At 38.7% G+C, this 24029-nt stretch overlaps 1 protein-coding gene across 1 annotated transcript in view; it reads right to left on the bottom strand.

Annotated features, from left to right (window-relative positions):
• C5 (complement C5) overlaps positions 1-24029 on the bottom strand; it is an 88829-nt gene that overhangs the window by 34761 nt on the left and 30039 nt on the right. The window contains exons 12-24 of the mRNA XM_043565226.1: positions 23575-23778; positions 21371-21580; positions 21092-21244; positions 19908-20037; positions 18694-18756; positions 17092-17289; positions 14693-14783; positions 12248-12321; positions 11168-11307; positions 8713-8940; positions 7204-7264; positions 2272-2361; positions 171-383 (exon numbers count right to left, since the gene is read on the bottom strand). Of these exons, the coding sequence (XP_043421161.1) occupies positions 171-383; positions 2272-2361; positions 7204-7264; positions 8713-8940; positions 11168-11307; positions 12248-12321; positions 14693-14783; positions 17092-17289; positions 18694-18756; positions 19908-20037; positions 21092-21244; positions 21371-21580; positions 23575-23778 (1855 nt within the window). The remainder of the gene's footprint in view (positions 1-170; positions 384-2271; positions 2362-7203; positions 7265-8712; positions 8941-11167; positions 11308-12247; positions 12322-14692; positions 14784-17091; positions 17290-18693; positions 18757-19907; positions 20038-21091; positions 21245-21370; positions 21581-23574; positions 23779-24029) is intronic.

The raw sequence follows: 24029 nt of genomic DNA on the forward strand, positions 1-24029 counted from the left end.
AGTGTTTATTTATGTAGTTGCATCTACCTCACGATTCTCTTTTTGTAGAAATGCTTTTACAATTATGTGTTTGTATAATTCATAAAATTATATATTGGTTTAATGGCACCATTGGTTTAAGAACCACAAGATCTTTAGGTATAATGTGTAAAATGGATTTTTTTTTTTACCTTCTTTTAATTTTTTCCTCAGGTTCTGGTTTTGAATAAGTGACTTAGTAGAAAAAATGTTCCAATTTTTTCCTGCTTCCAGGTAGTGAAAAACATAGAATACTGGGACAATGCTCATCAGTTCTGCTTCTGCATTCCCTTTGGGGAGGTGGGTAAGAATGTCAATGCCTTCCTGACTCAGAACTGTAGACATGACCTCTCCTATAAGCAGTCCTGTAAGAGACAAACAAACAAAAACTCAAGGTAGACGAAATCAATTGCTATCAACTTCTGAGTAATGGTATATTTTAAACAGAGAGCAGACTTGGGGTGTCTGGGTGGCTCAGCAGGTTAAACGTCCAACTTCGGCTCAGGTCATGATTTCATGATTCATGAATTTGAGCCCCATGTCGAGCTCTGTGCTGACAGTTCAGAGCCTGAAGCCTGCTTTAGGATCTGTGTCTCCCTCTCTCTTTCTCTCCCCCACCCCCCACACACTCTGTCTTTCTCTCTCTCAAAAATAAACACTAAAATTAAAAAAAATTTTTTTTTTTAATACAGAGAAGAGCAACTCTCTCTGTTCTTTCCTTTTTATCTAAGCAATTGAATTCCTTCTTAGCTGGGGAGAGACAAAAAAGATCTGGTCAGGAATATGGATTTAAAAGAAACACCAAGGAGCACCTGGGTGGCTCAGGTGATTGAGTGTCTGACTCTTGATTTTGTCTCAGGTCATGATCCCAGGGTCATGGGATTGAGCCCCACCTGGGGCTCTGCACTGAACATAGAGCCTGCTTAAGATTCTCTCTCTGCCCCTCCCCTGCTCTCTCTTTAAAATAAAATACATTAAAAAAATTAAAACAAAAAATAAAGAAACATGAAGAATAGCCTTAAAAATAACCACTCAAATATGGTGGTAAGATGGTATAATGTAGTGGGCAGATTACTGCATAGAGGACATGGAAAATTAGTTGTCGTTCAACCTGATAGCTTCAGACATTGTAGACCCTATTAATCAATTGCTCCCACAAAGGAAAGCAAAAGCCTGGACTGTGAGGGCTTTGTCCATAACTCACCATGCAATGTTGGGCAAACCAGTATTTACACATCCAATAGGATCGCACATGATTAGAAAAGTTGTTCCCTGGGGTGCCTGGGTAGCTCAGTCTGTTAAACATCTGACTTTTTTTTTTTTCTTTTAATGTTTATTTATTTTTGAGATAAATAAAGAGAGAGAAAGACAGACATACAGACAGACAGAATCCAAAGCAGGCTCTAGGCTCTGAGCTGTCGGCACAGAGCCCGATGCGGGGCTTGAACTCATGTACTACAAGATCATGACCTGAGCCGAAGTTGGAAGCTTAACTGACTGAGCCACCCATGTGCCCCTAAACATCTGACTCTTGATTTCAGCTCAGGTCATGATCTCAAGTTTTGTGAGATTGAGCCCTGTGTCGGTGCTGATAGCGTGGAGCCTGCTTGGGATTCTCTCTCTCTCTCTCTCTCTCTCTCTCTCTCTCTCTCTCTCTCTGCCCTTCCCACCCTCACACTCACTTGCACGCTCTCTCTCTCTCAAAATAAATAAATAAGCTTAAAAGTTTTCTCCAGTACTAACATTCTGTGAGTCCAGGGCTCTCTCTGAGCTAAAATGTAGTCAGGACATTCTATTATTTTAATGATATGTTATTGACTTATAAAGGCTAGGGACGAGGGAAAGCCCACCAAAGCTTCTCCTTCCGCCAATGTACCAGAAGGAAGAGAACCCCTTTGGGACTGATGTTGTGTTTCAGCAGAGCAGTACACCCCTGGTGAGGCCACGTGTATGTCGAAGAGCCTTGTCTGGTGCAAGAGTGGTCGCTAAGATCATGGAAAGTTTTAGAGAAGTCTTTGGGTCAATGACAGCCCCCCACCCTCCATCATGGGAGCATGAACCTCTATTTAAATCAGGCCAGTGGAAGAAGACGGTTGGAAAAGTGGTTGGAGGTTTGAAGGTGGAAGGGGTAGAGATGGATTTGTATATGCTGCTGAGGAAAGAGGAGGAGAAACAGAATAATCACGAGGATATTTGATGGTAGTGCGAAGCATAAAGTGAAATGAGAAATAAAAATGGCATATGTCAATTTACCTTTTACGCTCACGATCCTTTTGACTTTTGTTTTGGGGACCAAATCTAACGGTATCCTGTATGGGAACTCTTTTCGTCTACTAACGACACCTGAAAATTAAAAAAAAAAAATTAGATTGGGGTGGTTGGGCGGATCAGCTAGTTAAGCATCTGACTCTTGATTTTGGCTTAGTTCGTGATCCCATGGTTCATGACATTGAGTTCTGCATTGGGCTCTCTCTCTGCCCCTCCCTCCCTCTCTCTCTCAAAATAAATAAATAAACATTTAAAAAAATTATTGGATTTACACAGAATTCTTGAGGGAGCACCAGTAGCAGATTATTTATAATATATCAGCTTCCAAGGAATTGTTTTAAAAGACTCTTTTATAATAACATTAAAATCTAAAAAGGAAATTAAAAATAATCAAGGATTTTTATCAAACCCTAGGCTTATATAATCTCTTTAAATAGAGCATTCAATTTAACTGTAAGCTTCCTGGTCAGTACAAGATAGGAAATAAATAGGATATATAAATTTTATCTACCAGAAAAAAGGAGCACGCCGTTTTGTCCAAAGAGAGAAAATTATTCTCAGAACTGAAAGCTAAAAATAACTAAAGTAATTCCTTAGTCAAGGGTACATGAGATTATCTCCTTTGGGAAACATGCCCTGAAATTCTTTCCAATCTCGCTTGATTTAACTTAGACACTTTTGCTCTATGCGCAATAACAGAGTTTTAGCATACCTGTATCAGAGCATTTTTCTACTTTAATCGTTGGTTTATTTCACAAAAATGACATTTATCATTCTATTGGTAGAACAAGCATTTTGCTGAGCTCTTAAATGCATTGTTATACTGGATCTGACAACAATCCTGTATGCCAAGTCTATTGTCATTATTTTTATTTTATAGATGAGGAAACTGAGGTTTGGAAAGCAACTTGCTCAAGGTCACAGAGCTGTGCAGATGGGGCTTGGATCTGAGCTCAGGAAGTTTTACTGCAGAGCCCACAGCAGTCACCACAAAGAGACCCCCACCCCCCGACACACACACACTATTGTCTTTCCAAGAAAGCTCTGAGGGCAGGAACCATCTCTTATTAAATGTTGTAATCCCAGCATTTAGCACAGTCCCTGGCACAGGGCAGATGTTAACAGACAATAGTGACCTTTTGCCATTCAATGGACAAGCCAGAGGACTTTGCAGAAGAGACAGGAATGTTCCTCAGGTAACTTCTTTCTTCACTAACCTTTAATAAATGCCGAGGATATAATATTGAAATAAAACTCAGTGAAGACATTTAAGAGGTTTGCGGTGTGATTGAAAGAGCATGGGGTTCAGAAGGAGCTCACTTTATACGTGACACTGGGCAGGACACTTCAGCTTTCTATGCCTCACTGTGCTCCTCAGTTCAACAGAGGCAATCACATTTTCCTCCAAGGGTTTTTATGAGGGCGAAAGTAATACAGACAAAGAGCCTGGCAAACAGTTCATGCTCAATACATTGTACTTAATGACAGTAGGCTCTCTGAAATTATCTAAATTCGATCCCCCACTATTTTTCCACTGATGCCCACCCTTGACTATCTCAATTCTCATTAGCAACTGTGCTCCCAGATGGGAAAGGTACAGAAGAGAAAACTAAAACTAAGAGAAGTAAATTTTACTCTTTGTCAGAAAGCATGATAGAAGACTCATCAAGACATCACATAAGAAGCTGGATGCCAGAGGTGGGGCCCCTGGGAGGCACAGTCGGTTAAGCGTCCTACTTCAGCTCAGGTAGTGATCACAGTTCCTGAGTTCGAGCCCCGCGTCAGGCTCTGTGCTGACAGCTCAGAGCCTGGAGCTGCTTTGGATTCTGTGTCTCCCTTTCTCTCTGCACCTCCCCCACTTGTGCTCTGTCTCTCTCAAAACTAAATAAACATTAGAAAAATTGTAAAAAAAAAAAAAAAAAGGTAGATGCCAGAGAGATTAAAACATTTACGAGTTAAATCTATAAAACCAATAGGATACAACATTATCTTTGTGGACTAAGGGTGGGGAAAGACTTCTTAAAGATTACCCCCCAAATATATAACAGCCTTAAGGTAAAATTATAATGAATTTGACCGTATCAGAGTAAAGGATTCCTGTTAAAATTATTGCTCAAAAAAGTACACCAGAGACAAAAATCTTAGTATATGTGCTACCAAAGCAAGCACATCAGAGACAAAAATCAATAGACAAGAAAACCCAAATGGCAAATAGGAAATAGGGCAAAAGATAAGAATAGGTAATTCACAGAATAGGAAGCGCAAATGGCCCATAAACATATGGAGAAAGGTTAAAAATCATTTGTAATCAGAAGACTCCACATTAAAGCAACGAGATATTGTATGCCCAAGCGGCACATTTTATAGATGCAGGTAATAATACCAAGTGTTGGTAAGGATATAGGCAGATGACAAGCTCTATGCAATGCTGGTGGATCTGAAAGCAGCACAGTGGTTCTGAAGACCGATATGACAGCTGTAAATAATATTCAGGATATGTATGCCCTTTGACCCAGGGGTCACACTTCTGGATATACAGTCCAGCTAAAGGCTGATGCGGATCTGTAAAGGGAGACGTGTAAGGATGTTCAGCATGGTTTATGGTGCTGGAAAATCTGTCTCTAAGAAAAACTGTGGTGGAATAGACTCTGAGACACTATGTAAGAAGCAGTGGCTATTTCTTTAAGACATAGTATTGAGTTTACAAACTTGCGACACAGAATAGGATGTAGACGAGGATTTGAGTGCATGCCAGGAAGAGAATGGAACTAAGAGTAGGGGTCAGCAATGCAGGGAGAAAGCATGAGAGGGGCCTGCCCTGACCGCCAACGATGTGGTGTGTGCCAGGAAGAGAGGAGGGCGAGACGGGCTCCCTGCAGCCGAGGGAAGAAAGGATTTGGAGGCAAAGGGCTCGTTGGGGAGAGAAAGCAGGAAGTCAAGATGAGGGCTCGTGGGACTGAGTTTCCAAATTTAGTTCTCATTTTAAGCTGATGTCATGCAATTTTAATTACAATTTGCTCTGACACTTCCTTCTCTCTCACTGACATACAGTTTTTCAAATTTTCAGTGATGTTATTGTCCATTTACTTTTCCAAATACGTCTTAGCCTTTTTTTTAAATGGAATTTTAGGGGCATCTGGGTGGCTCAGTCAGTTAAGTGTCAGACTTCGGCCCAGGTCATGATCTCAAGGTTTGTGAGTTGGAGCCCTGCCTCTGTCAGTGCAGAGCCTGCTTGGGATTTTCTTTCTCTTTCTCTCTGCCCCTCCCCAGCTCACACTCTCTCTCTTTCTCTCTCAAAAATAAATAAACAAACAAACAAACACTTAAAAAATGGAATTGTATAAAGTATCATACTGGTATAGAAATTCCAATATATAAATATTGGAAGTATTTAATAAAATCTCCAAACTCAACTGGACAGAATTACTTGTCATCTTTACCCTATTTAGCTCTCCAGAAAGTAACAAAGCTGCTTAAATCTAAATTGTCTCAAACAATAAGGGAAAAAATCAGATGGCAAGATTGGAAAGAGACACAGACATATTATTTATTTGATCAAGATGTTTGATGGAGAGATTTATCTCCAGATAAAAGATGATTCCCATCTTGTGGCCCTGATGTCCACGCCTGGGATGTGTAAGACAGGGCCATTTTGGGTACAGGAGGCATTAAAGGTACAAAGGAAGGAAAGCCAAAGGACACAGTGGCTCTGAGGCTTGATTTAACTGCACAAGGCCCCAAACCTCAGGATTTGTAATATCTCTACCCACAGATCCTTCACAATGGACAGGCTGGAAGAAGGTCTGTGGGAAGATAAAATTAAAGAAAAAAGTTAGCATATGCATGTAGGATGAATTTTTCTTTTTGTTACTCTGTTGAAGTCATCCTTAGAATGCTTATGATTCTCAGATGATTTAAATGTAAACGTCTGAATTCTTTGCTTTCTCAGAGGAAATGGCTTTCTTGATGTGTAAGTAAACTTTTTTTCTCATTGCTATATCACTGCAAGAAAAGGAAAATGATTCGATGCAATAATAAGGTAAAATTTAACCATTTACTAAGGACTATGGAAGGCTGTCTTCTTTGTTGTTGAAAAGAATTGTTAGTTGAACACATTCTAAATTTCATATATATATTATAAATATAAGTATTTATATTTACATATTTATTTCATGTATGTATATACTTAGGCCTTGATTAGATGCTCAAATGTTTGCAAAATTCTGTGAGAAGATTCAGAATATCTTTATTGATGGGTAAAATCAGGGAAGCAGGAACAACGAGGAATGGGTTAGTTAAGTGATTAATCAGCATTTTTGTGTTTTCACATCATGCATGTTAAATTAGCACATAGATGACTTTTTCTTAGGTGTTCTTTGGGTTGATGGCTCTATAAGAAGGTATTGTAAATTATTATTGTGATAGATACAAAATGACTAATATATAAGAGAAATCATGTAATTATTACTATTTCAATGCTTTGCACTAAAACTAATGGAATTATTTTTCTTTGTTCTAAACACGTTCAGATTACAGTATAACACATGCTATCAAGAATGTCAATGAACTAAGAAGTGGTATTTCTGATCCCAGACAATTAACATTAAAAAAATTTTTTTAATGTTTATTTTTGAGAGACAGAGTCAAGCAGGGGAGGGGCAGAGAGAGAGGGAGACACAGAATCTGAAGCAGGATCCAGGCTCCACACTACCAGCACAGAGCCCGACATGGGCCTCGAACTCACAAATTGTGAGATCGTGAGATCGTGACCTGAGCCGAAGTCGGTTGCTCAACCAACTGAGCCACCCAGGCACCCCCAGACAATTAACATTTTAAAAAACAGTGTTTCAGGTTACCTATACACTTGAATTTCTAGGGCAAAAGATAACATATAAAATACAAAATCATTTCGCCTACCGTAAATACCCCTTGGGTCCAGAGTAACACCAGCATAACTTTCCTTTTTGACACCTTCTGGCTAAAAAGGCAGAAAACATTCAGTCAAGAATATAATTAAACTTAACTCCTTCAGTTAACTTGTTCCTCATTTAACTGTAACTTAATTTGTTCACTGGATTTTGGATGCCCCCTTCAAATGACAAAACAACATAATTAAATTTATATGACCTGAATTCTTGGATCAACTTGACCACTTTCTGATTGAAAAATCATTTTTTTAAAGGTCAAATATGCTTAAATATTTACATTCATACATACAAGGATAAGATTTTCTGGCTATTTTCATAATAGAGCAAATATGTAAATAGAAGTTATTATAAGCCAGGTAATTGATCTAAGTGCTTTGTATGTATTAGCTCATTTAACCTCAAAAAATACTCTATGAAGTAGATGATATTATTACTCCCATTTGATAGATGAGGAAAATGACACATAGAGAAATCAAGAAACTTATCCAATGTCACACCGCTTGTAAGCAGTGGAGCCAGGATTCAAACCCACAGAGCCTGTCTTCAGAGTCTGTGCATGGAAACACCATGCAAGGATGCATAGAGCATGCCTTGGACAAAATAGGTCAGTACATGTTTACTGAAGTGATTTCATGGCTTAAAGCAGAAATCAGAGAATGAAGACCCAAGAAGGCCCAGTTCTGTCATTAACTAGCCATGTGACTCTTGGTGAGAATCTTAATCTTAGTAAAATAACATGAAAACACTCAACAGACTATGTGGGTAAATAGTACTTTAATAAATGATAGTTTTCTTTTTTACCCTGTTTACTCAGTTGTAAATGGAAAATTTCTGTAGACTATAAATCCTAAACTGTAAATGCATGGGCTGTATCTTATCTACTGTTATATCTCCAATACCTGGCATGATGTCTGGCACATAGATTTTAAGACCTTCTGAATGTGCTAGGGGGAAAAAGCTTGAAAGGCTATATACCAAATTGTTAAAGCTGTGTATCTCTGGGTGTGGGAGTTATCAGTGATTTAATTTTCTTCTCTGTGGTTTTTCAGTATTCTATATTTTCTACAATAAGCAAGTATCATTGTTTTCTTTAAATTTTAAAACACTATGTCAGACTTAAGGAAAAGGTATGATAATAGTAAAAAGAAAATCTGAGATAACCTCCCCCCCCAGTTTCCCACAAATGTTACCATTTTATTACATTTACATTATTCTTCTCTGTGTTCTTTCTGAACCACTTAGTGACAAGTTGCTGACATTTTTTTTCAGACTGAAAAAAGTTGGGTTTTTTTGTTGTTATTGTTCTTTTCCTTTCTTTTTAAAAAATTTAATTCCAGTGTAATCAACATACATCATTATATTAGTTCCAGGTGTACAATATAGTGATTCAACAATTCTATACATTACTCAGTGCTCATCACGGTTAAGTGTACTCTTAATTCCCTTTCTATGAAAAAAGTGTTTTTAAAAAGAATCAGAAAAAGCGTATTTTTCTTACCACCACTCGTAATGTTTTTACTAAGATTTCTTTTCCAAGTGAAGTCTCCAGTGAAAAGTTGATGTTGTGGAGGCCGATTTCCAGGGGAAGCACGCTGAAGGTCACCAAATGACTGGAGGAACCTTCTACTCTCTGGGACAGACATTTGGAGGGATTTATGCCCTGGTGGCCAATGGCTTGGCTTCCGGATGTACAGATTCCCTCCACGGTAGACATTTTAACACAGAACTGAAATATCACCAGTAAACAGTTACATTAAAACACTTTATGATAAGGAAAGTATGCCTGGACCATGTTTGTCTGGATACAAACTCTCCCTGATATCTTTACAGTGTTAAATAATCCCTTAGATTCTAAGGCAGAGGAGAAATGTGTATCAAAATTCCTTATACAATTTAAACTAAATCCTCAAGCAATTACTTGACACTTGGGGTCTTATAATCATAGAATTTAAATATATTTCAATGTCAGCGGCACCTGGGTGGCTCAGTTGGTTAATCTTGGTATTGGCTTGGGTCTTGATCTCATGGCTCATGAGTTCTAGCCCCCATTGGGCTCCATGCTGACAGTGTGGAGCCTGCTTGGGATTGTCTCTCTCTCCCTCTCTCTGCTCCCCCACAGCTTGTGCTCACTGTCTCTCTTTCTCTGCCTCTGCCCCTACCCTGCTCATGCTCTCTCTCCCTCAAAATAAATAAATAAACTTAAAAAAATATTTTGATTTCAAATATCTACTTTTTTTGCATCATAGTATGAGGGTGATCAATAGAAAACATTCAAGCATAGCATATACAACATTAGGAGAGTGAAATGGAAATATGTGTTCACAAAGAGGAATTGGTATTTAATCTGTTGGTAATTACAGTTTATTTGGGTATATTAAAATGGAATTTTATGGCATTTAGATTCTGCTATATACATTTAGAAATTTGATATAACCATTTCATTAAAATATTAATATTTAAATATTCCAAAAGTTATAGATTAGCATATTTTTTGAACTTATGATAAAAAATTTTAGAAGCTAATTCAAAATATGTCAATGGGGTACATAGCTTTCCCCTCAGCATTTAGAGAGCATGTAAGCAAACTTTTTGGAAACCGCTGAGAATGAAATTAGAGCTTTTTAAAAAATATAGTTATTATGTGGATGGAACTGGAGGGTATCATGCTAAGCAAAATTAGTCAGAGAAAGACAAATATATGACTTCACTCACATGAGGAATTTAAAATACAAAACAGATGAACATAAGAGAAAGGAAACAAAAATGATATAAAAACAGGGAAGGGGACAAAACATAAAAGACTCTTTTTTTTTTTTTAATTTTTTTTTCAACATTTATTTATTTTTTGGGGAGAGAGACAGAGCATGAGCAGGGGAGTGGCAGAGAGAGAGGGAGACACAGAATCGGAAACAGGCTCCAGGCTCCTAGCCATCAGCCCAGAGCCTGAAGCGGGGCTCGAACTCACAGACCGCGAGATCGTGACCTGGCTGAAGTCGGACGCTAAACCGACTGCGCCACCCAGGCGCCCCCATAAAAGACTCTTAAATATAGAGAACAAACAGGGTTACTGGAGGGGTTTGGGGAGGGGGGATGGCCTAAATGGGTAAGGGGCATTCAGGAATCTACTCCTGTAATCACTGTTGCACCATACGCTAACTAACTTGGATGTAAATTAAATAATACATAAATTTAAAAAAATAAATAAAAACTATAGTTAGATTTTTGGACACACTGAGTTCCCATATAAAGTTTTGTGACTGTGATTTTCAAATGAAATCAGTCACCCTATTGCGTAATTCTCTATTTAGCTGTGTGCGGCAGAAAGAAGAGAAATGGTGGGTCCAACCATGGTTGGAATTTTTCAGGGAGTGTACCCAGGAGTGAGAGAGAATTAGGGGAATTAACGTGACTTTAACTAGGGTGGTTTATGATTATAGTGGTAGTTTATGGATTCTAACCTGAACAAGGAGCGAAGTAAAGACAGCAGAGGGCTAATGGATAACAGAGGAGTGACGAAGTCAAGGGATTGGAGGTTTCAGTGATGTGCAGACCTGTAGCTACAAAGTAACGGTGCAATGTCTGAAATAACTTTCAGAGGGGACCCGGACATCTACAAAGCAAAGATGAGCATGACTGGTAAAGACAGAGAGAAGGAAAGGGCTGTTAGATGCAAGACGATGAAGAAACTCAGAATCCAGGGACATAAATGAACTGCCTGTGAAGCCCTTTCTCTGAGCCTCCACAGTATACTGATTATCTTACAGACTTGTATTCTTCTTTAAATTGGAGTTATAAGAATACGTGTCTTAAGTCTGCCTTTCTTCATCCCTTCACTGAGCTGAATTTTTGTGTTTTTGTGTGTGTATGTGATCATTCCATGAATAGAATTCATATAAAATCAGAGAATTCTTCCTTTTTCCATTTATCTGAACATACCATAAATACCTACTCACCCGCATACCAGACATTCTATAGTTGTAAACAGTTCCTTTCAACTGGATCTGCTCCCCTCGTACAACAGAATATGGTATATTCATTTCCAGGAAGACATCTTTGAACACCTGTGCCTTGAGAGTATCAGCAACACATATACCTTTGGTCCAAAGGGAAAGCAAAGTAGAGGCATATTAGGGAATTCCTATTAATGCCTTATTAGTACTACTACGTCTAAGAATTGCTTTCCTTCAAGGAAAAAGGAATACTGTATCATATTTTTCTCTGTACTGTCATGTCCTTGAATTTTCCACTCATTGATCTTTCTTTCTTTTTTTTTTTTTTTTAAATTTTTTTTTTAACGTTTTTATTTATTTTTGGGACAGAGAGAGACAGAGCATGAACGGGGGAGGGGCAGAGAGAGAGGGAGACACAGAATCAGAAACAGGCTCCAGGCTCTGAGCCATCAGCCCAGAGCCTGACGCGGGGCTCGAACTCACGGACCTTGAGATCGTGACCGGCTGAAGTCGGACACTTAACCGACTGCGCCACCCAGGCGCCCCGATCTTTATTTCAATAATTGTTGGTATTAACAGAAAACTTCATTTCTCCAACAAATATTTAATTCTATTTAAGGCATGAGGATGTTTATCAACTCAAGTACCAAATCTCTTTTTGGATATGCATTATTGGCTCTATTTAATGGGTATAAAATTTTGATTGTGGAAACCACGATTTTAAAGAAATAAAAAATACAAACAGGTGAAACCAACCCTGAAGTGATTTATAAAGTACCTCCACTAAATCACCACAAAAGGGAATTAGCCCAAGGGAAAAGTAATACATTTGCTTCTAACTCTATTCAAGCTCCCAGTCACTGAGAAAACAAAGGAAATGGGAAATGGACATTAGCATTTATAAAATGCTCGTCAATATGGTCAGAGATATGGGCATATCCAAGTCTTTTTGTAGTATATTAAAAAGATATTTAACAAATGACACCACTGAAGTGCTGGGTGAGTTTATAAATTATAACAAAAAAACCACATTTTGCTAACAAAATCACTCCTTAAATGAGCATACAACTTAAGTTTGCTTACCACTGTTTGAAATGCCAACACCTTGAATTTCCCAGGTAGTTAGAGAATCAGGTAGCACAAATTGCAATTGGCTTCTGAAAATTAATGTGTATTAACATTATTCAAATACAGTGAAACACTGAGTAGCCCAATTTGCCCCCATTCGCTAAACAGAATGTTTGCTGCCTACTATTTTAGAAGAAAGAAAAAATTCACAATAAAGCAAAATGACATCAGGTGTTAAGGAAAAATCAAACCCGAAAAATAGATTCATTAACTCTCCTACTTGTTGCTTGTTTTTATTTTATTATTATTATTTTTTATTTATTATTATTTTTTTTCAACGTTTATTTATTTTTGGGACAGAGAGAGACAGAGCATGAACGGGGGAGGGGCAGAGAGAGAGGGAGACACAGAATCGGAAACAGGCTCCAGGCTCTGAGCCATCAGCCCAGAGCCCGACGTGGGGCTCGAACTCACGGACCGCAAGATCGTGACCTGAGCTGAAGTCGGACGCTTAACCGACTGCGCCACCCAGGCGCCCCTGGGAGTTGCTTTTTGACAATGCTTTATGCCTAATCATCTTCGGAGAAGATTGCATGTTAAAACTTTTTGATTTTTCCACCAGCTCATTGTCATCAGAGCACCAGCTGTCATTGGAACCCTTGTTGCTTGTTTTTAAATATTTCACTTGTATGAGAATTCAAATTCAGAAAGATGCCTTGGAAACACCGCAAACTCAAAACATACAGAAAAAATATTTATCGTGTGCTATGTTCTAAAATAGGGAAGAAAGGTAATGCATCTTAACGGTGCTCATAACAAAGTCAACATAAGTAAGAATTTCTTTTTTTAATATATATTTAGGGAGAGAGGGCAGGGTGGGGGAGGGAGGTAGAGAGAATCCCAAACAGGCTCTGCTGTGTCAACATGGAGCTCGACTAGGGCCCAATCCTGAACCGTGCATGACCTGAGCTGAACTCAAGAGTCAGATGCCCCACCGACTGAGCCACCCAGGTGCCCCCATAATGAAAAAATTCTGATTAAGATTAAGCTTATACATTTATTTCTTTGATCCAACAAACAGCTGTTGTCCACCAACTTTGAGTCAGGCATAGCACTAAATATTGAATATGCAGCACTTACGAGACAAAAACCTATTCTCAAATAGTTTATAGTCTAGTAGAAGAAACACTTAAGTAAATACATTGTAGTTCATTGTAATAACTGTACCAATAAATCATTTAAAAAGTTCAGAGCCAGTGTGCATTGATTCAACACATTTATTTGAGTGCCTCTAACAAGCTGGACCCTATGCCAGGTCTGGAATATAAAACAGTAATCTGAATTTAGTCTTTGCTCTGAAAGAATCCTTCTCATGTGGGAGACAGCAGGTAAACAGGCCATTATAACACTGTATGATATAGGCAACAGGGTTGATTGGGAGGGGTAATTACCCCAGGCACTGATAGGGTGGGGGAGAGTGGTGGGAAGGCTTACCAGAGGAAGTGCTAGCCCTGGGGGAATGTCAGCTGAAATGGGTGACACTGTGGAGGGAAAATTAGAGAAGACGAGGGTAGAGACGAGGAGACCCATTTTAAGACTGATGCCAGTGTTGGGCCTTGGGGCTTGAAAAGTCGATGCTTTGAGCCCCCAAGGAACAGTGATGCTCAGGGACTCAGCACTGTTCATCACTGTTTCCAATGCCTGGGATAGAGTAGGCATTCCCTAAGAGTGTGTTGAAAAACAAGAAGAGAATCTTTCTTCTTATTAATCAGTATTTATTTCCTAATACAGATATTTCAGGATGAAAATGCCTGCTTAATTCTCTCTCTGCCTCTCCTCTGTTCTCTCTCTCTCTCTCTGTCTCTGTCACAAAAATAAATATAAATAAATAAATAAATAAATAAATAAATAAATAAATAAATAAATAAAATGGGGCATCTGACTCTTGATTTCAGCTCAGGTCATGATCTCAGGGTTTGTGAGTTTGAGCCCCGTGTCGGGCTCTGCACTGTCAGCATGGAGCCTGCTTGGGATTCTCTCTCTCTTTCTCTATCTGTCTCTTCCCTGCTCTCCCCACCCCCCCCCCAAAAAAAAAGAAGAGGGAGAAGAAGAAGAAAAAGAAGAAAGAAAGAACAGAAAAGAAAAGACAAGACAAGATGATGGCTGCTCACTGCAGCATATAGCACACATTTGAGCAAAGGCTTACTGAAGCGGGATGAAATTAAATAGAATAGTACCCTTCCTTACCAAGAGTTAATTTTGTCCTGGAAGTAATGACTAGAGCAAAGCACACAGTTAAAAAAAAAAAAAAGGTAAAGCAAATAAAACAAAATTTAACCAAATGGTAATATTGCCTTAACTCTTAAATAAACTATTGGGAAATGGGCAGTTTCCAGATTTTTGGCCATAATATTTGCATTTTCCCACATTTTTCAGAGGAAAGTCAAAGAAGTATAATACCTTCTGGGGACATGATGAACTTCCCATAACCAGCTTTCTGGAAAATAGCTCCTTATTTCTGGCTTGCTCACTGGTAACAGGGTCTTTATATCTGGGGGGAAAAAGTATATGTGATTATGAAAAAACAACACACATTTTATTTAGAGCCAAATTTTAAAACGTGATCAGACATTAATCTATAACTTAAATACTTTCTGAAAGGTCAATGAAACATTTTGTTTAGTGATTTTCAAATAGAGCTTTATTAATTTTTTTTAATGCTTATTTATTTTTGAGAGAGAGAGAGAGAGAGAGACAGAAAGCAAGCGGGGAAGGGACAGAGAAAGAGGGAGACACAGAATCTGAAGCAGGCCCCAGGCTCTGAGCTGTCAGCCCAGAGCCCAACACAGGGCTTGAACCCACAAACCGTGAGATCATGACCTGAGCCAGTCAGACGCTTAACCAAGTGAGCCACCCAGGTGCCCCCCAAAATAGAACTTTATTTATTTTTTAATAAAGTTCATTCATTTATTTTGAGAAAGAGAGGGTGCAAGCAGGGTAGGCACAGAGAGAGAGAGAGGAGAGAGAGAATCCCAAGCAGGCTCTGCACTGTCAGCACAGAGCCCAATGCAAGGCTTGAACTCATGAACCGTGAGATCGTGACCTGAGCTGAAGTTGGACGTTTAATGGGCTGAGCCATCCGGGCGCCCCACAAAATAGAACTTTAAAGGTCTTGGAATTTCTCCACTAATAGTACTGAGAGAACAAATAAAGCACAAAAATATCTTCAATGATTTGTTTCTTAAATTGCTAAATGTTTAGTGTTCCTGAGATTATAGAAGATACTCATCAATCTATAAAGTTATTTGCATTTTTACTATTACAGTAATTGTGTTTATATTATAAAATAAAGAAGGTTTACCTAAGGGAAATTTATTTCTACTTCCCTTAATAAAATGGACAGAATTTCTGCTTCTGTCCAAGATGCACTGATAAGAGTTACTCTTTTGCCTTAAAAAAAAAAAAAATCAAGAAAGAAAAATCCCCAGGAACTAAAAACACCAGGCACGTTATATAAAACAACAGTTTTCAGACATTAGAGCATAAGTGACCCAGGGCCATGATTCCTGAGAGAAGGGACACTGGTTTGGTGAACCCTGAAATTGTCCAGGTTTACTGTCTGCAGGCAGTTTTCAGGCTGCAGAGCAGGGAAAGAAACCCATGTAGACCTTTACAGAGTTGCAAAACCCATAGGAGTTTTGGGAGGCCAACCTGTCTAGAATGAGGGGCAGAGCGGAGCACCAGAGAGGTGGGGTGGATTGGGGGCAATAGCAGAAACTCAGTTCCATGCAGTGGAAGCCAAACCAGATGATTATAGTTGAAAAACCGGACAATGAAAAATATATGTACTAGGTGGCTTGTGAAAATGCTCCTTGAAATAAGCAAACATCTGAAAACAACCCAAATATCTCTAATAACATGGTTTTTAAGAAATGACCACAAAAATTTACGTTTGCAGAAATATATCCATTCGGGTGGACGCTGTTTAAGACACACTGTTAAGAGAAACAGATTCTGAAAACAGGAGCTGTCATTCTGCTTTTGTTCCTTTTGTTTTGATTAGATATAGATGCAATGAAAGTCCTGAAAGTTCTGGAAACATATCAATGAGAGTTTTCTAAATCCTGAAAATATATTTTATTGAAATGGAAGATTTAATCTTTTGTGTAAGTACACTTAACCTCATGCTAGGTTTAGAAATTGTTTGCTATATTTGGTCAACATAGGCATCAACAAAATTTTTAATGGTTGTAATATCACAGAACCCTAGAATTCTAGAACTCAAAGGCATGTTGGAGATCATCTAAGCCTACACTTCTTGCTTTAAAAATGAGGAGGTTGAGGCTCAGAGGAGATACATAATGATTCAAGTTTATAGAAAGAGCTGGCCTTACACTTGCCCTTGGGTCTTGACTGTGGCCCTGTGCGCTCTGTTCTCTACTACATATGCCTCCTTTGATTCCCCAAAACAATAACTGATTTTCTTCTAATGAGCATTTTTTTTCCTAATTTCAATTAAAAATTTTGTTCTTTTTTTATGTTTATTTATTTTTGAGAGAGAGGGAGAGAGAGAGAGAGAGAGCATGAGCAGGGGAGGGGTTAGAGAGAGAGGGAGACCCAGAATTTGAAACACGCTCCAGGCTCCCAGATGTCAGCACAGCCCAACGTGGGGCTCAAACTCATGAACTGTGAGATAGTGACTTGAGCCAAAGTTGGCCACTTAACTGACTGAGCCACCCAGGAGCCCCAGTCTAATTTCAATTTTAAATAAAACATGAAAACTGTCCTTTTTTAGCAGAACAGGATCATACAAGATTCCCCATACTGAGCAGAATTCTGATAGAAAATGTCAAACTCACGCAGCCTTCCCAGCTGGATGTTTTTAAGAGGATCCTCATCACGGTGCTTCTTTGCGATAAGACAACATTCCTTGAAGATCCTGACGCATCTGGGACCTATTGTAATGCGGGCAGCACGCTGCTCACAGTCCTCATCTTCGTTAAGGTAGGCTCCGTCGTAGCAACATTTCTTCAATACTGTGTGTTTGTATTTAGCAACTGAAATAGTAATGATGCAAATGTCCTTGATTATGCACAGAGTCGTAGCACCCCAGGTTCAGAAGGGATCCTGAGGGGTCCTTGGGTCTACGGCCACATGACCCTGCCCCCACCCCCGGACCCCTAGCAACAGCCAAGGCTAGGTGAGTGACCCCCCACACTCAGCTGGGTACTCCAGGAATGGGGAGAATGTGGTCTCATAAGGCAGATCATTCTCATTCGTATTAAATGTTTAAAGAGCTTCTTGCAATTAAGCTAAATACTGACTTTTGACACTGGCACCTTGGGTTCAGCACCCTTTGAGTGAAATAAGTTAATGGAGAAGCCTTCAAATATTTGAAGATGGCTATCAGCACTGTATAAGTGCTTCCTGCTTTAAGCCACATATCCTGCTTTTTAAAACTTTTCTTATAGGATGTGGTTTGTGGAACTCCACTGGTGGCATCGTAAGAGCTAATATTTAAAAAAATATTTTTAACGAATATAAATTTGAATGTATAAAAATGAATATGAATAAAAATTTTTTAATGTTTATTTATTTTTGAGAGAGAGAGACAGAGCATGAGGTGGGGGGGTGGCGGTGCAGAGGGAGAGGGAGACACAGAATCTGAAGCAGGCTCCAGGCTCTGAGCTGTCAGCACAGAGCTCGCCTAGGGCTTGAACTCACCAACCATGAGATTGTGACCTGAGCCGAAGTTGGACACTTAACCAACTGAGCCACACAGGCGTCCCAATAAGTGCTCATATTTTATCATAAGTGCCCAAACTACTCAGTGTCTTTCATATTGTTAGAACTTAGAACTAGGGTTGGAATTAAAATAACTCCTGTATAGATGGAAGGAATTCTTATCTTACCCTAAGCATGATTATTAGTTGAACTCTGGCCACCGACTTTCAGTTCAACATTCTTCCTCTTTTAATATCACCAGTGATCATATTTCCATTTAAATAATTGTTCAAAAATAATTTCTGTGAGACTGATTTCCCAAAGAATAATCCAAAATACTATCAGCTGTTAAATACACGGCATAGAAGAAATAGGTTTCTAGGTACACTCCAAAGTTAATCAAATCATGATTTTGGTCAGAAGAAAATGGAAGAATATAATTTTAATTGCCAAATGAAGTCTATGCAGAGGAAATATTTGTAACAAGTAAAAAGTTAACCTTTTAACTTTAGAGATAGAAATAATACTTCTTTTCCTCAGACTGAGGTTATGCCAAATGAAGTTGTAGAGTTATTTGGATTCATATTTCTGAGAGAGGTAAGCTAAGACATCTGTACATATCTTTCTTTTCATCCATTCCATTTGGATTAGGAATAATTAGATAATGGTTCGTTCTCTCCAGCTTTTGAATAATAGGATCATAACCTTTTTACAATTGCATCAAACTTTTAGAGTACCTTCCTCCTGTATTTTCTTTTGCAGCATTCTCTTTGGCCTGAGAATTTCTTTGCAGGGCTTATCTGTTAAAGGAAGAAGAAGAAGGAGAAGGAGAAGGAGGAGAAGAAGAAAAAGAAGAAGAAGACAAGAAGAAGAAGAAGAAGAAGAAGAAGAAGAAGAAGAAGAGGAGGAGGAGGAGGAAGAAGAAGGAAAAGGAGAAGGAGGAGGAGGAGAAGGAGGAGGGGAAGAAGAAGAAGGAAAAAAGAGTTAAAATGACAAAAAAGAAAATTCCATGAAATTATTTAAGTACTTAAAACATTCATAAGTCATTCATGTATTCCACAAATTCTGAGAGCCTGTGTTTGACTAGGCACCGTGCACAACACATCTTAACATTTATCTTACCTTAGAGGAGCTCATGATCTAGTGTCCTCTAGTTTGACTTGTTTGATCCAAGTTTGGCTTTGAATCCTGCAACCTCTTTGACCCACTGATTACAGAGAAATATCTAAGCATTTAAAGTGAGCAAAGTTTTTGTTGGGTATGCTACTTTTATTATTTGCTCTTTGTGCTCTGTTATTATGAATAACAGGTCAAATATAATTATGAACAGTTTTATAGCCACAGAAAGAATATGATTAAGATGTGGTCCTTGTCCTTCAAGAGCTCACAGTGCATTGGCTGAGGCAAAATACATAACGAAATGGAAGAATATTCAGTGATGCCCTGCTACTGTGTTACTTATAAATAGAGCTAGTCCCCACAGTATTCTCTCTGTGAAAGGAGGAGGGAATGATCAATTCTGTATGGGGAAGAAACCTTATTGAGGAGGGGATTCTTTTATCAGCTTCTCCAGGCTAATACAAGGGAAAGCAGTCCTGATGGGGAAAGGCCTAAAGGTATAAAATAAAATAGCAGAGGGCCACCCCTAGAACTACACTTGGGTCTGCACAGCTTAAACCTCAGGTAAGATAGAGCAAGACAAAAGATAATTGGAGAGAGCTGGGGAGAAGACCATGGAAGATCCCCGAGGACTACACTAAAGATTTTGTACTTTATCTTGATGGCCAGTAAAACATTTTGTACTGGGGCATTACGTAGTCATGTCTCTCTAAGATCAGTGTAGAGAATTTGTGGAAGACAATTACAAAAATGGTATCAATGTGAATTGATCAATGTAAATTTCAGTAATCATTTTGAAGAATAAACCAAAAAAAAAAGCTGAACATTTTACCATCTTCTCGGGTGTCATCTACATTTGCGTTGGTGAGAAAGAGGAGTCCAGCCAGATGGAATACATCTGCATTGTTGCGGCCACCACCTGCCCCACAGCCCAGGTCGCTCGTCTCTAAGACTTGAAATACCTGTCCAGAGGTGGTTAGCTAATTTAATAATTCTTAGGAATTAACTCAAGGCAAAATGTGGAGTCTACTTAGATGTATAAATTGTTTCCCTGAAGAATTAAAGGTACTGGCTGTCACATGGGTAGAACAAATCAGGCCATCGTTCATCTGTCAAACGGCCAAAGACCAGATTTCCCAACTTCATTATTTTAGTGTGTCCTTTTATATTTATAAATACACACGCATTCAATATTAAAACAAGAACTAAGTTTTACGCTTTGGTGAGAAGATTCTTAGGAACTAACCCATGGTGTGTTGGACATAGAATGAATGCTGTGGTCAATATAAGATCCAAACAAACAAACAAATAAATAAATGCATGAATGACTAAATTAACAGACAAATTAATTTTTAAGTTGCTAAAAAGAAATGAGCACAACCTCTTATGTTTAGAGGAAGAAGGCTCTAGGTTCTAAGTGGGTGAGAACTTGTTTGGGGAAGCTTATTCCAGTTTTAATTTTGATCCCAAATGTTTTTTTTTTCTTTTCTGAATGGTTTTAACTGTATAGTTATCTTTGTTTTTTGTTCAAAGAAATTCAAGCCTACAAAATAGTTAGCAGGGCATAGGGGAGATAAATGGGAACTTAGGGGAAGTGAATAATTCTCACATTCTTTTGTTCCAGATTTTAATGAGAGTAAAAAAGAAAACAAAAAACAGAAAAGTCTCCATAGGCTGCCTATCCAGTCTTCCATTATGCTGCCACTTTATAAAGCCCCCCGCCTCCAGGTTCAATCTCAAAATCGTCCAAATTGATGGCACTTTTGCCCCAGGAATATAATTGCCATTATGGTCATATGCTACACTTGGAAAAACAAAAAAGGATGAATCAATGTTTTAGAGACTAACATGAGGATAGCTTACCTTCCTAAGAGCCATTGTTTTGAGGATATTTACAGAAGAGCAGATCCAGTCTTCCCTAATTCTTCCCCACAACCTACCCTTGGGGCCACACTTTGTGAAGCATTATACAGAGCCACCCCAAGACCCAGTAACCAAGGCCATGCACCACTTAACTCTTTCCAGAGGTTTCTTGGCTCTTCTCTGGACTCCATATATAGCACTGTCCACTGCTGATAAAGCCACCCAGGAATTTGACTCAGTTGCCATATTAAGAGATACATGTTGGCTTGGAGAATACGACGCATCTGTACTTGGAGACAGATGAACCTAAAAGATCATTTGAAAAAGAAAAGACAAGGTTATTTGCATGAGACAAAACTTCACAAGTAGTTATATTTATAGTCTCCTTTATTCAGAAGAAAATTTGATTGTGACTCATAATTTGTGGCTTACCTGGAGCTGATTGCCACACTTTTCTTCGATATTTAACCAGACTGAATCAGACACCAACTCTGCTGTCTGCTCTCCTGTGACGATGTAATAGACCAGGAGACGGGCTGAAGGAACCATGTTTTGTGTCACTGGAATGTTTATGTTTTGATAGGATGAATCTGGAAGTTTCTCTCTTGTGCCAAAGTGGACAATTTTGCCCTTAGATAAAATCTAAAAATAAACAGCAGTAGTGACCATGTTAAAAAACAAAAGTTTTGCTTTCAATATGGAGCTTGGAGATGGAGTAGAAAGTATGTTAAAGAGAAAGAAAGGTTCCTGGTTAACAGGAACCAGGAAAGGTCAGGAACCTTTCCGTTTACTTAATTCTTTTCTTTCTCACAAGTCAGTTGGATAGGAATATTACACCCACTGTGTAGATAGATAAAGGGACTGGGGCTTGGGAATTAACTAAATGTCATACTGATTTTAGCTCAAAATCACATAACTAGGAAATCAGAGAGCTAAGAGTTGACCCCAAATCTATTTAAAGTGATCATGCTGTCACTAAAATCTCTTTTGTTTTATTGATTAAAACAAAATGGATGCATGAATAGAGTGCATCTTATTTGGGAATTAAGGTTTTTTTTTTAATTAAAAATTTTACTTTTAATGTTTATTTATTTTTGAGAAAAAGAGAGAGACAGTGCAAGTAGGGGAGGGGCAAAGGGAGGGAGACAGAATTTGAAACAGGCACCAGGCTCTGAGCTATCAACACAGAGCCTGATGCTGGGCTGGAACTCGGGAACGGTGAGATCATGACCTAGGCCGAAATTGGATGCTTAACCAACTGAGCCACTCAGGCGCCCTTTTTTAAAAATTTTTTAATGTTATTTATTTTTGAGAGAGAGAGACAGAGTGCAAGCAGCGGAGGGGCAGAGAGAGAGGGAAACACAAAATCCCAAGCCGACTCCAAGCTCTGAGCTATCAGCACAGAGCCTGATGCGGGGTCCGAACCCATAAGCCATGAGATCATGACCTGAGCCAAAGTCGAATGCTTAATCAACTGAACCACCCAGGTACCCCTGGAATTAAGTTTTAAAGCCAGAGATTAGGTTCTGTATTGGAGGCATATGGCTAAAAAACAAGTTACAAATCACATGAACCCAAAATGTTCTCAAACTTAAATTGTCCTCAAACTTAAATAGACTGCATATGTGGTTTTGGTACATAGTTCCTAAACAGGTCCCATAATTCTTCATCCATCAATATGATCTGTGTTCCTCATTTATTTTTTTAAACTTCTTTCTCAAAAATGTTGAAAAAGCTATCACCACCTGTTTGGCCTGGCCACTGGAATAATTCATTCCATTTCTTTGGCAATGTCAGGAAGCCCTTAAGATTTCCCCCACCTTCTGTCCTAGGTTTCACCTATAGGCTTGATTGGCCACCTTTGTTTAATATAAGGGATGTAATAGGGATGTTGCTAAAGGGTAGAATTGGGGTAGATATCATATGACTCAACTCTTTTTTTTTTTTTAATTTTTTTTTTTCAATGCTTTATTTTATTTTTGGGACAGAGAGAGACAGAGCATGAATGGGGGAGGGTCAGAGAGAGAGGGAGACACAGAATCGGAAACAGGCTCCAGGCTCCGAGCCATCAGCCCAGAGCCTGACGCGGGGCTCGAACTCACGGACCGTGAGATCGTGACCTGGCTGAAGTCGGACGCTTAACCGACTGCCCCACCCAGGCGCCCCAATGACTCAACTCTTAAGAGCAGGATTTGAGTCTCCCTTTTATGCCAATGAAATGCACATATTTGAAATAGGTTTAGGCCTGTAATCTTTGGCCATGAAATAGAGCAGAGGTAATGTGAAAATTTAATCAGTCTCTGTGGAGTAATCAGGCTCTCTTAGGCGAAGGGCGTATCAGATAAGGAGTCAGAGGTTCCCAGTTCAAATAAAAAAATATTCCTCTTCCAAGCTGAGTGACCATGGTGAGCGTTTTAACCTCTCCGTTCCTCAGTTTCCTCATCTGGGAAATGGTCATGAAAATCATGACCCATCTCAAAGGTTTTTGAAAAAACTGATTATCAAATTGAATTATGTCCTTGAAAGTACCTTGTAAAAACAAATATAAGGGGTCATTCTAATGTTCCTCTGTAAGCAAAGAGAAATGTTCAAGGTGGGGGAATAGATAGTTTTAAATCTATCATTACTGTACTTACCAAGTAATTATAGTGAGTTATTTTGTTAATATATGGACTTCTGGGGGTAACAATAATATTCAGATATTCTCCCACAAGCAAAGGTTTATAGTTTCCAGTCCAGTCAATATAAAGGTAACTTTGGCTGAGAGATGAATATGCTATTGCTTGGTAAACTTTGCCGGCTTGATTTTCTTCTGGAAGATCTGGGTCATCAGTCTTGACCTGAAAAGGGAAATTTCAAAAAAGATATGTGGACTGTGATGAAATATTTTTTATGAAACATACCTTGTAAATTTCTTTCTTTGCTTTATAAATTTCTAACTTTCACAACACCAGATGCTAAAGAGGAAAAAACAAAAACCCTCCACTACTCCAATGTTTGTACAGCTGTGATATCAAGTAACTTTACAAAGACTATGGACAATAATTGGAATAATATGGGGTTATGAGCCATGGTGGGAAAGTCTGGTGAA

This window comes from Prionailurus bengalensis, chromosome D4, assembly GCF_016509475.1.
Source record: "Prionailurus bengalensis isolate Pbe53 chromosome D4, Fcat_Pben_1.1_paternal_pri, whole genome shotgun sequence".
Classification (NCBI taxonomy): Eukaryota; Metazoa; Chordata; class Mammalia; order Carnivora; family Felidae; genus Prionailurus; species Prionailurus bengalensis.